Here is a 13,751-nt window from a genome sequence, read left to right as displayed (position 1 = left end):
AGAATACTTGTATTTATTAAACTCCTTAGTGTGGGGAAGATAGTAAGACACAGGTGTGTGTGGACAGGACTGTGCCCCTGGTCCTGAATTCCTTTGCCAGACTGTCTCAGGAACATATTCTTTGGGTGTCGACAGCTGTGTGCCTCTGACTGGATCAGTGTCCTGCTGGCATCCATGCAAGATGAGGACCAGGCCAAGAAGCATCACCCTTAAACACGTTAGGTGCCAGTTTCATCCCTGTAGAAGATTTGAGAAAGTTCCTGCATGAGTTGGGAAAGTGCTCGACTTAGGATTTTATGAGGACTAAGGTTGAAGCTTATCTTAAACACACCCAGGAGATTTGTGAAGTCAATTGTCTAGCCCTAGAAGCAAGTTAGACCAAAAAGGTGGACATTCTGATCACAGATGAAACCAAGAATGGGGAAGTGGGAAATTGACTCCCCATGTGATCAGTGTGGGGGTGGAATGTTCCTAACTTGGCAAATGTCCAAGAAATTTCAAAGAGAAATAACATGATGTAGGCTCGTGACAGCTTTCCGGGTGCTTTGGAAGCCCTGAGAAGGTATCCCCAGGAGACCTGGCCAATGCCTGGGGAGAAGGAGTTCTTGGGGATGGCCCATAGACAAGTGTTTGTCATCTAGCTGATAGAGCAGTGAGGCTGGTCTTTGGCCTACTACTAGAGACTTAGTACTATCTCAAGGCTTTTTGTCACCATCCATCCCTATAAAAAGTAAACAGCCTGGCCAACTACCCCCTTCCCCAAGATAGCCCGCCCTCCAGCCTTCTGTTAGTGCAGTTTAACTTTCCAGAAGTGTTCTGCTGAAGTGGACAAAAGGCCTCCAAACACATGGTTCTTGCCAAGGTGGCTGTTAACTATGTGGGGACAGAGGTCCCTAGACCCATCAGCAATAATGGGATCTTTAAAAACTGGTTCACAAGCATGTGGCAATATAGTTCCTCATTGGGGTGGACAGACCTGTTTTCCAAGGTGGGATGGGGCTCTACATGGTCCTTCAGTATGGTGTGTATGTTGTTTGGCCACTGGTCCAAATGGGGTTCTCTAGAATATCCTATGGGACTCTTTGGAATGTTCAAGTTAAACTCCACAGTTTTCTTCTTCATGTGATTGACTTCTTGGTGCTCCAGGGAAGCCTCATCACCTAGGAGCAATTCAACATTGGTCTTGAGAAATTGCCTGGATGTCAAAAGCATTTCCTGCTCCAGAGGACCTGAGTTTGGTTCCCAGAACCCATAACTGGCAGCTCACAGCTGCCTATAACTCCAGCTCCAGGAGATCAAACACCCTCTTCTGGCCTCAGGGTTACCAGCACACATGTGGCATATACTCAAAAAGACATACACACATACATAAAATACATCTTTAAAACAAAGTGTTCTTGGTCTCAGAAGTCATGGGTGTTAGGCTTTTGTCTTTCGTGTCCGTACCTGTGACTAAGTAAGGCTTGGAGGGTGCTGACTGCTCAGGAGGGAAGACCATGGGAGTGTGGCTGAGGGGTGTCTGTGGGGCACTGTGATAGCCTGGCCTCTCAAACAGTGGAGCAGCCCTGAAGGAGTCCAGAGTCTTAAGTCTCCAGGCATTATCTTCCTGGTCACTAGAGTTCTTCCTGGAATTAGGCTGGCTCTCGAGGTAGGAGTCCTTCTTGGACCACAATAGTTTGGTCTTTGAGTCTGTCCTGGGAGGTTGGTGGTCACTGGACTGCAGCCCTAAGAAGCGGCCAATGACACTGCCATGATTGTTCTCGTTGTCGTCATCCTCCTCGTTTGGCTGAAATTCCATGTCTTCTTTCTGCAGGCTGGAAGGAAAAGGTGTGCACAGAACTAAGTGGGTGGACCCGAAAGATGGGCACAGGTCTCTGGCCAGGACCAAGGCTGCACAGCCTTCCCAGTGCCTCAGCTCTCCTCTCCTTCCCAGGGAGTCTCTTAAGGCCTAGTTAACCTTAGGCTCCCTCTTGCTCACTGGCAACATTCAGTTCCCCAGCCTAGTGTTACAGATTTGGGAAGTGTGTGTGTGTATGTGTGTGTGTGTGTGTGTGTGTGTGTGTGTATGTGTGTGTGTGTATGTGTGTGTGTATGTGTGTGTATGTGTGTGTGTATGTGTGTGTGTATGTGTGTGTGTATGTGTGTGTGTATGTGTGTGTTTGTGTGTGTGTGTGTGTGTGTGTGTGTATGTGGGGGGGGGGAGTACCTGTGTATGTGAAAGTCAGAGGATAATCTCCGTTTGCATTCTCAGGAACACCATCTACCTTCTTTGGGACATGGTCTCCCATTAGCCTCAAACTCACCAGTCAGGCTAGTCTATCTGGCCAGCAATCTACAGGGGTCTTTCTGCATCTTCCTCTTCACTAGGATTACAAGTGCGTGCCACTATGCCTGTCACTGTCATGTGTGTTCTGGAGATTAAACTTGGGCCTTCCTGCTTTTACCAAGAGTAATTCCCTGAATCCCACAGGCTCCTGTTTATCAGCCACCCTGTTCAAGCATCTCTCTCCAGGCAATGGGAATATCTGTTCCTGGTAAAGCCAGCTCAGATAAGGCCCATTAGTGTCCACGCAAAACCAAGAATTTATGTTTCCCAGTGGGGAGCAATATCTTCCAAAAGGGTGTTTGGCTTCCTGGCAGCAGACTTCCTGAGGCTTCAGGATCTTTAACCTGTAAGAAAAAGCTTCTTACCCAGAGTAGAGCCTTTGCCCACATCCAAAGTCTCCCTGGCTCTAAGACCTAAGACATGCAGGCCCAGAAAATCAAAAGCAACCTCTGTTCTGCATCCTGCCCAGTCTTCGGCCATGGGTGGGCGCATGCTCAGCTCACTAGCTTGCACAGCCCCTGGAGGCAGGGACCCCACCCAGCTTCAATGCTGGTGTTCAGATGAAACAGGTTCAAAACCATCTTCCAAAATTATCCTAGTTAATTCTGACTTCAGTTCAATGGACTCTTTGGGTCATAAAAGAACAAAGAGAGAACAGCACAGTACAGTGCGCCTTCTCAGCTCTGTCATCCAGAGAACTCTGTGGGATGCAGGAAGGCCCAGGAGGAATTCAGATGAAATGGGATTGTACAGAGGAAAGTGTGGCCACTGTGGGTGGAAGGAGGCCTTTTCTCTGTAGGACAGTCTATTCAGGAAATTGGGACTCCCTCGCTGTCCCTCCTCTACCCCAGGCTTCCCCGACTTCCATGTCCACACAAAGGCTAGTTTTTCTGGTCAGAGTTAGAAAGCCGGTCTCGGCATCTCACTGCATCGTCAGGCACTGGCTGCCCTTGGAAAGGTCCTATTTCTTCCTAGGCCTCTACACAAGGGAGGAGAGACTGGACCAGAGGGCCTCACACAGCACTGTGGAGGGTTAAGAGTGTAGAGGTAGCCGGATGTGGTGGGGCACAGCAAGTCTTTAATTCCAGAATTTGGGAGGCAGAGGCAGGAGAATCTTTGTGAGTTCTAGGCCAGCCTGTCTAAACAGTGAGCTGTGTACAGAGATCTGTCTCAAGAAAATAATAATAATAATAATAATAATAATAATAATAATAATAATAATAATAATGTGAGAGCCACAGAGTGATGGTTCCCACCTATAGTCCTATTCCTGGAGAGACTGAGGCAGGAGAACTGTGAATTCAAGGCTAGCCTGGGCTGTCAAAGATTCAAAGCCAGCTTGGACTACATAGCAAGACACTTGTCTTCAACAAAACAAAACACCAAAAGCCCCCCCCCCCAAAGTAGTGGAACCTGTCTGTAACCCCCCAGCAATATAGTGAGTCTGAAGGCAGCCTGGGCTGTATGAGACTACCTCAAGGAAACCAACCAAAGATAAAGAATGTGGAGCTGGAGCCAGAGAGCTAGCTCACACGTGTTCTTTCTCACTTATGTAACTTTGGGCTGGGCAACTTTATTGCTCCTTTTAAACTTACTTAATTGTCTGAAAAGTAGAGATAACAAACAAAGGTTATTGGGAGGGAAAAAAAATGAATGTCCAAGCTGGACGGTGGCGGCCCACGCCTTTAATCCCGCACTTAGGAGGCAGAGGCAGGTGGAGCTCAGTGAGTTTGTGGCTAGCCTGGTCTACAGAGTGAGTTCCAGGACAGCCAGGTCTACACAGAGAAACCCTGTCGAGAGAGAGAGAGAGAGAGAGAGAGAGAGAGAGAGAGAGAGAGAGCGCCTAGTCCTTACTGGCACGCATCGTGTAGTAGCAACTGTTCCACGTTGCTAGGGAAGCCTTACTTGAGCGTTTCCGTTTCCTCGCCCAGGTCTCTGGGCATTGCCTACCTGATGTTGAAGGTAGAGCCCAAGAAGGATGGCCGACGAGACTGGGCAGAAGCAGCTGTGTAGGGAGGTTGAGGCTCTAACTCATTCCAGTACATGTCACGCTCCATGGGAGGCAAATCTTGGTGCATCTCATCCACAGACAGCAGGGATACCTGGTTGCCAAGGACAGAGCGGAGTATCCAATAGCATGGGCAGCCCAGACAGGCGCATGAGCTTGTGTGATGCCTTAGGGGCCTCAGTTCCCCACCCCCTGTGGTACGGAAGAGACTCATGCTTACTTGCAGCCTCCAGAGTTGAGGTGTGAGTCCTGGGAATGAATGACTGACTGAGAAAAGGGCTAATGTTTGAGAAGGGGAGGCTATTTGCTGGGGAGTCTCCTTGGAAAACTGCTGAGACCCCTCTTGGGATCCAGTTTGAGAAAGATCCATGGCACAGTCCCCCCCCCCCATACCTGAAGGTTTCTGTCAATGATAAAGTTGGTCTCAAAATCATCATCATCCTCTCCGAAAGGGTTGATGAGCTGCTCTGCCACCTTGGGGATGGGCGTGGGGTGAGGCTCTGAGAACCTTGACACTCTGGTTCCCATCCTAAGCCTTGGGTCCCGCCATTTCCACTCCCTCGTGATACCCTTCCTGCTGAACTGTCTTCAAGGCCACAGCGTTGGGCCCTAGCACCCTCCCCATGGGGCTTCCATGTACTTGGTCTCTGCTCTTCTTCTCCTCTCACCCTCATGAGGCGACCTACCCGTGAAGACCAGCTGTCCCTTCCTATGTCACTCCGCTGAATCACCACCTTGATCCCACCCGAGTAACTAACTCACCTCGAGTGCATTGATTCTTTTGTACACTTTTTTATTTCCTAATACGCATGGATTTGTTGTTTCATGGTGTTAGAGATAAGTGCTGAGGCTGTGCTGAATTACAGTGGGCAGGAGGGGAGTGTCCCGGACACTAATATCTAAAACACTAAAGCAAAGCTCCACAGGGGTGATGACTGTTTTGTGGGTCCAGGGGACATCCTGATAGCTAGTGAGGCACCTCAGATAATTTTAAGCATAAAAGTAGTAGAATCCAGATGAGCTTTTAGAAAACAAAGGTAACTGGGAGAAGGTATATGGAGACTACAACTCTCTCTCTCTCTCTGTATATGTGTGTTGGACAGAATAGTTTGTGTGTCTGTGTATGCTCATGCATGTGTGATATGCATGACCTTCTTTTTTAGCTGCTTTATCTCCCTCCCAGGTGGCTGCTGGCCATAGCCCTTCAGTGCACGCCTATAATGGGGAGGGTAGTATCGATGAGGCCTACCTTCAGCCAGCCCATGTAAAATAAGAATTGTAAGATTGTGAAGATAGGTACAACGAGGTCCATCTCATGGCCTGGGTAGTTCTTGACTGGGTTCAAAAACTGCCGCCCCACCAAGCATGCGAGGAAAAAGCTGTATACTGCCACTGTCACCACCTGGAAGGAGAAAAGGCTCAGGTGCTGGAAAAGGGCTAAGCAGAGACCCTGGAATTGGAAGCCCTCAGGCTTTGAGTCTAAAGCCTTCCTCTGACCTCATGTGACTGGGTTTCTGTTTGCCTTTTTTTATTTGTTTTTTGTCTGGTGTGTGTGTGTGTGTGTGTGTGTGTGTTGTTGTTGTTGTTGTTGTTGTTGTTGTTGTTGTTGTTGTTTCTTTACTTTTATTTTTTGAAACAGGGTCTCATGTAGCCCAGGCTGGCACAAAGCTCACAATGTAGTCAAGGATGACCTTGAACTCTGCTCCTCTGGCCACCAGATCCCTAGTGCTGAAAACACAGATGTGTGCCACCATGTCCAGTTTCATGCAACGCCGAAGGTCAAACCCTGGGATTCATGCATGTGCCAAGCACAGTCCAGTGAGCTCTACCCAATTTGCTCCTCTTTAAGACCAGGATGGGGGCTGGAGAGATGGCTCAGAGGTTAAGAGCACTCACTGGCTGTTCTTCCAGAGGTCCTGAGTTCAATTCCCAGCAACCACATGGTGACTCACAACCATCTATATAAAATCTGGTACCCCTTCATCTGTAATAAAATCTGGTACCCTCTTCTGGTGTGCCAGCAGAACACTGTATACATAGTAAATAAATAAATCTTTAAAAAAAAAAAAAGACTAGGATTATCACACACCCTCTGCTGGGCTGGACCAGGCAGGAACACAGATGCCTTGACCTCAATACTAGGAAGAATCTTCCGAGTCCAGGCCTAAGTCCCAGAATGGGAATCTGTACTCAGCCTCTAGGGAAAAGCCTCACCAGTCTCGTCCTTACCTGTGTGTACACCAGCGGGATGCTGATCCAATCATAGGCATACAGATGGCCACACTGAGTACGCAAGGTGCACATCTCCTGGAGGGTGGGGGAGAGGGAGGAGGTGCTGGCCACCACCTGCTCCCCCAGAACCTCCCGCAGCTCTCCCCCAGATCTAATGAAATGATGTTAATGCGATAGCTTTGGCTGTGTGGTCACAGGCAGTTCACTAGACCTCCGTGTCTCAGTAGCTTCATCTAGCAAAAAAGAGCCAGGACTTCACAGGCTCACTCAGAGAGGGGACAGAGGGGAGATTTGGAGAAGGGCCACTTTGGGCTGTGGATTCTTGTTCAAAAATATCATACACCACCAGGACAGGCTGGGGGAAGAGTCTCCAGCCTTCTCTTTAAAGGAAGCCACAACCCTTCCCACTGCATCCCATCTGTGGGCTCACATTTATCAGGCTCTGGAGCAGGACAGAGTCCCGGATTCGACCTCCAACATAGGCTTTCATTGCCAGGTTGGCAAACCACACCCAGGGCACCCAGTATGTGTTGTGTGGTAGGCCCAACTTCTGCAACTCCTTATATTCCCCAGGGGTCATAAAGCCTGCAGGGCAGAGTGGACAAGGCAACAGGTAACCCTGCAAAAGAAGTAGTCTGCACCAGGAAACCCAGCCAGCCTGTCTGAGCTCCTAGGGATTTCTGTGCTCTTTTGATATGTTTGTTTCAACACACAAAATGACTGAGCCCCAGTTAGGTGCTGTTCTGGATCACATGGGACAGGAGGTGGGAGGGTAGAGGGCTTTGCTATTAGCTAGAGTCAGGCCCCGGAAAAGTGAAGTGAAAGCCAAGAACCCATGTTAAGCCATCCAGTCTGGAAACCGGAAATCAGGACAGGCAGACAGAAAGGACGTAGATCCAAGTTCCATCTGTCCCCAAGCCCCTTCATTTAGCCCTGAAGGGTTCTTGACCTTTCTCAAATCCCTACCTTTTTAGTTTACTCTGGCCTGCCCCACTTCTAGCACTGATTCTGGCCTGCCCAATTCTGTCCCAATTCCTGCCCCACCTCAACCTCTTCAAGTCCAGAGGACTTTGGCTCCACCCAGCGTCAGCTCCTGCCACTCCAAGTCTCAGGTCACGCCTCGGGTCAGCTCCGGCCTGCGGACCCCGCCCACTCCAGGTACTGCCTACCGGCTTGCACCAGGTGTTGAAGACTGGGGAAGCGCTTGTAGACGGCGGTGCTGATGCTGCGCAGGATGAGCACTTGGCCCAGGATGACGTACCGGATGAGTGTGCGCCGCAGCAGCCGACCTTGCTCGTCCTTGCCCTCCACGAAGGCTGACACCTGGCTCATGAGGCGGTCGGGCCAAGGCAAGCTCTCGTACTGGTTCCACCAGCGGGTCACCACCAACGTCACATAGAAACCTGGGCAGGAGGGATGAGGGACGAGGGGCGAGGGGACGGGCTGTGGCCAGAGACCAGCGCCGGAAAAAGCCTCGGTTCCTCTGTCTTCCTGATACATGTGGGCCCAGCCTCAACGTTTTTAGAAGACCACTGGCCCATCTTACCCCACTCCCCGCCTCTGGTGGAAGTCCGCCCATTGTGTGCCTGGAACTAGGGGGACGAACACTGGACCCCGAACAGCCGCAAGGGGGCGCTCACCCAGAACAAAGGATATAGGGATGAGCTGAATGTAGTTGTCGCAGTACAGAGCCAGCTTCTCAAACAACAGCTGCTGGTCGTTCGTGAGAGCCATTCTGAGAGTGAAAGAGGCATTGAGAGAAGTGTCTAAGAATGTGTTCCTACTCCCCGCCGGGGTGGGTGGGGGGAAGAGCGGGGCTATCTGGACTATCTGGATGTTGTCCTTTCAACTGGTCTGGCCCAGGTCCTCTTCTGGTTAAGGTGGGTTCTTGGAAGAGGTTACTTCGGGCTTTGTGAATGTGTGTATGTGGTGGGTGGTGTGTGTGTGTGTGTGTGTGTGTGTGTGTGTGTGTGTGTGTGTGTGTGTATGGAACCCAGCTCTTACTTATGTTAGGAAAACACTCCAGCACGGAGATATATTATTCCCAGGCCTTTACTGACCCTTTTAAACAAACCCAGGGACAGTTGTTTAAAAGTGGTTGACAAAACTGGAATGATAGTTCAGTGGTTAAGAACATTTGTTGCTCTTGCAAAAGAACCAGATTCAGTTCCCAGCATCCATGTGGCAACTTAGAATTATCTGTAACTCCAGTTCCAGGGAGATCTGATGCCCTCTTCTGGCCTCCTTGAGCAATGCACACACATGGTGCACATACATACATACCAGTAAAGCACTCATACACATAAAATAAAAATAAATTTTTTTTTTTTTGGTTTTTCGAGACAGGGTTTCTCTGTGGTTTTGGAGCCTGTCCTGGAACTAGCTCTTGTAGACCAGGCTAGGCTGGTCTCGAACTCACAGAGATCCGCCTGCCTCTGCCTCCCGAGTGCTGGGATTAAAGGCGTGTGCCACCACCGCCCGGCTTAAATAAATCTTAAAAAATAAATAAAAGCAGGTGGAAACGAAGGGTCTGGTGTTTTTAGAAAGTATAAGATAAAAGGCTTGGTAGATCAGTTGGCACAGTGCTTGTCTAGCACAAGTAAGTTCATAGGTTCAGTCTTGGCACCACATGTGGGACTGAACCCAAGCATGGTGTCACACACCAAAAAAAAAAAAAAAAAAAAGGAAGGTGGAAAGGGATGGCCTGGCTGAGCATCTGGTTTTAGGGCAATGAAGTGACTCTTGATGGTACTCTAATGGTTCATACATGTTATGGAAGATACATTTGTCCAAACCCATAGGATGCAGGAAACGGTGCATGAGCCCTAATGAAAACTATGTACTTCTAATGACACAAGGTAAGTTCCCTGACTGCAGCAAAGGCGCCAATGTGCAGCTGTGCTTTGCTAACGTAGAGGGTGGGATGGGCACAGATGAGAAAGCTTTGTATCACCAGAACTAGAGGAATTTTATATTTTACATTTTTCTTTTCTTTTTTCCCCTTTTTGGGGAGGGGTTGGAGTCTGGAACTAGCTCTTGTAGACCACACTGGCCTTGAACTCGCATTGATCCACCTGCCTCTGCCTCCCAAGTGCCACCACCACCCAGCATTTTGTGTTTTTCAGTACATGGTAGAATGATTGCTTTTTAATTTTTTATTTATGTATTTATTTCTTGTGTGTGTGAGAGAGAGACCAAGTATGTGTGTACCTGTACCATACACATGCATGGAGTTCAGAGGACAGTGTGTGGGAGTTGGTGCTCTCCTGTAATTTGTGGGTCCTGGGGATTGAGCTCAAATCCTCAGGCTCAACTGTAGGTGCCTCCAATTACAGAGGCATCTCTCCAGCCCATGCTTTTTCACTTCAAATGTTATCAGGTATTCTATAACTATACCTGCCCGGCATTCTTTTGTTCATAAAAACATTTTCTTGAAATAGGCATGTTAAACTGTATTGTGGCAGCCTGCGTGCATCAGTAGGACTAGCTCAGGCCTGTGTTCCAGGTCCCTCCCTGGGTTGGAGAGAAAGAGCTCCTGAGTCACTTCTGGTCTGGGGTGTGTGCGTGTGTGTGTGTGTGTGTGTGCGTGTGTGTGTACATATGCACGTTTGTGTGCGTACGCGTGTGTGTTGGGGATCAAACCCAAGATGACACACATGTCAGGAATCCCCTCTGCTCTGATTTGTGGTGTGTGCATGTGTGTATGCATACGTGTGCATGCGTGTTGGGGATCGAGCCCAAGATGACACACATATCTGGCAAATATTTCTTTTTTTTCTTCCCAACCTCTACCCCCAGTGGCCAGAGCCTGGCCGGAAGTTCAGCTCAGCCTTATAAACAAGCTGGAACATTGGACCCTCTCCCTCCCAACTCCTCCCATTTTCTCTGCAGGCTTGGAGAGCCCTCCTGCAGATGCTCCACCCTCTCCCCACTCTCTTACCTGTAGACTCCACGAATGGCATAGTAGAGAAACATGAAGATGAGGAATTCCCCGTACAGCAGCTTGTAGATGCTGCCGCGCCAGCACAGGAGCAGGCAAGAGAAGGAACCGAGACGGGCATCGGCTACTTTGTTTGTGTAGGTGATAGTCATGGCTTGGCACTGGGCAGCAGTAGGTGGGCTTGGGTCCTGGTCAGCAGGCAGAGGGTGACACAGAGGGATAGGGTAGGAACACATGAAGACCTTGGGCAGGTCTGTGACTTGCCATGTGCCCATGACAAAGGCGTCTGCAAGGGCGGCAGCAGCATTCACACAGAGCTCAGGGTCTCAGAGCCAGGCAGCACGAGTGCTCAGCCCGGTTCCCCAGCTTCCTCCACAACACTGGAGTGAGTAGCTCAGGGATACAGGCTAGTCCTGCTCACAGCCATGTCCCCATTCCCAGCACACAGTCTGAAAGGAGGATATGCCCTGCTAATGGTTACTGGATGGTGACCCCAGGGCCTTTTCACCTGCTGCTATAACCACCTGGGGGGGGGCACTTCCACTTTGGGTCATCTCCTAGGAGAAGTGTCCCCCAGCCATCCTACTGGAAATAATGTCCCAGTTGTCACCAGCGGTGTCTTCCCACTTGGCTTGTCCTTCTACAAGTTATCTGAAGTCATGTGACACAGGCTACTCCTGCTCACTGTTTATTCTCTTTTCCCACTGGAAGCCCTTAACGTGTTCTTGGAGCGGGTGCTCAATACAGACTGATCAAAGCCTTGATTGACTACTCCCTTTCCACCATACAGAGTCCATCTCCCCCCCACATGCGCCAATATGTGCCCATCACACCCGCAATCGTCCACCCCTTAAGGTCTATAAAGCCCCAGCGCTGTGCACTTGGGCAACCCCTACTCACAGGCAGGGTTCCGGCAGTTCAGGCAACCCCATAAGTCCTGGCCACTGGGCTGATGGAACTCCCTGAGACCCTGAGGCAGGTACCCCTGGCCATACTGGGAGGTTGGCACTGCCCACCTACATATGTGCCGAGTTGCCACCTGACTTTCTAAGCCAAAGCTTGAACAAAGGAGCCCTTGTCTCGGCCCCTCCTGTAAGCTGCTCAAGTGCAGCAGCCAGCCCTGCCCGGGCACTGTTCCTCTAATTCCTTCCTGGGGGTGTTGAGCTAAGAACAGGCCTGGAATTGAGGATCACACCCCCCTCTTCCATGGCTCTAAACTTTAGAATCAAGAAATCTGTGTGGCCACCACTGTGTCCTGATTTCTGAGGTCTTTGGGGGGCAGGATTAAACCTCATCTAAAGTACCAGAAGTTCAGGGGAATAAGTTTTGTCCAGGCCTCTGGAGGTGCCTCCAGAAATGACTATAGCCCACTGCCACAAGTCCCTGGCTTCTAGTGACCTGTGTGCTAGCCCTGACTAGGCCTCAGCGTCAGCATCTCAAAAGGATGCGTTGCTTTGGAATTTCATCAGCAATCTGCATGCACTGGTAAGAAGCTCTGATTGGCTGCTGGTGACATCATAGGTTGTGGTGGCTGTGATTGGTTGGCAGGGCCTACTAGTAGGTACCTCGGAGGTAGGGAAAGAAAAGTGGAATTGGAAGGCCCGGTGTGGCAGCTGGCCTTGGTGGGAGAAAACCAAATGCCAGACATCAAGCTACCTAGTTCCAGACAGCCTGAGAGAAACAAAGGCTCTACCCATGCCCCCAGGGGCAGTGGAGCAGCATCTCAAGAGCTGGACAGACCTTAGCACACCTGTCCTTTCTAAAGGCTCTTCTGAGTATCAGGCTAAGATGGGGGTTATCAACAAGCTTGTCCTCCATGAAGTACAGACTGGTTCTCAGTCTCCACTGGCTGAAACAGTTGCCAAGACACGTACCAAATGCGCAGCTCCTCTGGGTCTTTCTTGGGAGTCTGGTGCTACATCCTTGAGACGTTGCATTTTTATCAAGTGCTGCAGGAGTCTGATTTGGGTGGTCTTGGGAACCACACTTCTGGAAACCCCAGCTTACAGTTTGACCCTGAGTCTTCAAATGAAGCTGCCCTCCTACTCTCTGCTGCTGCCCTCCTCCCACCGCTTCACTCCCTAAGGAGGCTGAGCTTGCAGGTGATTCTCTGTCCCGAAACGGGGAAATAGCTATTTCACCATGACCTTGACTACTTTTCTAGTCACAGCGAACAATAAAGCTGGTGTTATCCTGAGAGTCTGCAGAGACCCAGGACAACCTTGGAGGGAAAGCAGCCACCCCTCCCTACCACCCTGTTCCTGTCCTTAGTTGAACAAAGAAGAGACAGAACTGATGCGAGCCTCAGTCTTTTTGTTTAAACACGGGGTGAGATCAAGCGCTGCCCTGCTGCAGGATGAGCAGGCGGGATGACAGTCAAGCCAGGCCTGGGGAGGATCTGCAAAGCATGGTACCTGTGGCCCACCTGGTAGGTGCACAGGAGCAGCACAGGAGCAGGCTCGCCTGGCCTTGGCGCTGGTTTGCAGTTGTAATATACAGCCTGGGCTGAGAATCGCTATGGATTCTTACCTTGCTTTTCCTTAGCCCCAACACATACTGACACTCAGAAGAGAGCTTACCGCCTACTAGGCTTACACACACACACACACACACACACACACTCACACGCACACACACACATACACACATGATAAGATGCTTGCCATGTGCCCATGAGGGCATGAGTTTGGATCCCCAGCACCCACCCATTTAAAAAGCGGAGTATGGCATGTCTCTATAACCCTGGTGCAGAATGATACAGACAGTAGGGTACCTGGAATTCACTGGCCAGCCATTTCAGTCAACATGGGCTCCAGGTTCAGTGAAGAGACCCTGTCTCAAAAAAGAAGATGGTGGTCAGATGTGGTGGCATATGTCTCTAATTGCAGCACTTGGGACACAGAGGCAGGCTGAACTGTATGAGTTCAAGTACAGCCTGGTCTACATAGTGAGTGCCAGGCCAGCTAGAGATACACAGTGAGACCTTGTATCAAGCAAACAATAAGGTGGAGATCCAACAATGTCCATGGCCTCTGCATGCGTGTGTGTGCATGCACACACATGCACACCCCCACCGTCTACATGTTTTATTTGAGGTATCTTCTCATGTAGCCCAGGAGGACCTTGAACGTCTAATACTCCTGTTTCTACTTCCTGAGAGCTAAGATTACAGGAGCCAATCACCATTCCTAGTTTATGCAGTACTGGGGATCCCATGAAAGACTTCATGCATATTAGGCAAGCTC

General features: G+C 50.0%; 1 protein-coding gene across 1 annotated transcript; it reads right to left on the bottom strand.

Annotated features, from left to right (window-relative positions):
• Positions 1-24: 24 nt before the first annotated feature.
• On the bottom strand, positions 25-11,861 carry Best1 (bestrophin 1). Its single transcript, XM_041662184.1, has 12 exons — positions 11,407-11,861; positions 10,507-10,694; positions 8,207-8,301; positions 7,736-7,969; positions 6,997-7,151; positions 6,564-6,641; positions 5,584-5,736; positions 4,728-4,808; positions 4,277-4,428; positions 1,389-1,814; positions 977-1,195; positions 25-237 (listed from the first exon to the last, which is right to left on the bottom strand). Exons 2-12 carry the CDS (start codon positions 10,656-10,658, stop codon positions 219-221), a joined length of 1,764 nt encoding a protein of 587 aa, XP_041518118.1. The 5' UTR covers positions 10,659-10,694; positions 11,407-11,861; the 3' UTR covers positions 25-218.
• Between the last annotated feature and the right edge of the window lie 1,890 nt (positions 11,862-13,751).

This window comes from Microtus oregoni, unplaced genomic scaffold (genome assembly GCF_018167655.1).
Source record: "Microtus oregoni isolate MIOR12 unplaced genomic scaffold, Mior012 000012F_ref0000307, whole genome shotgun sequence".
NCBI lineage: Eukaryota > Metazoa > Chordata > Mammalia > Rodentia > Cricetidae > Microtus > Microtus oregoni.
The sequence above is the reverse complement of the archived record's forward strand: the minus strand, read 5'-3'. Positions and strand labels throughout refer to the sequence as shown.

What these genes read in the sequence shown, in the direction of transcription:
- Best1 (XM_041662184.1), bottom strand. Translation starts at nt 10,658, where the DNA reads ATGACTATCACCTACACAAACAAAGTAGCCGATGCCCGTCTCGGTTCC. An exon ending in GCCATTCGTGGAGTCTACAG is followed by an intron (nt 8,302 to 10,506) that starts GTAAGAGAGTGG and finishes TTTCACTCTCAG; the next exon opens with AATGGCTCTCACGAACGACC. An exon ending in TCATTGACAGAAACCTTCAG is followed by an intron (nt 4,429 to 4,727) that starts GTATGGGGGGGG and finishes CTTGGCAACCAG; the next exon opens with GTATCCCTGCTGTCTGTGGA.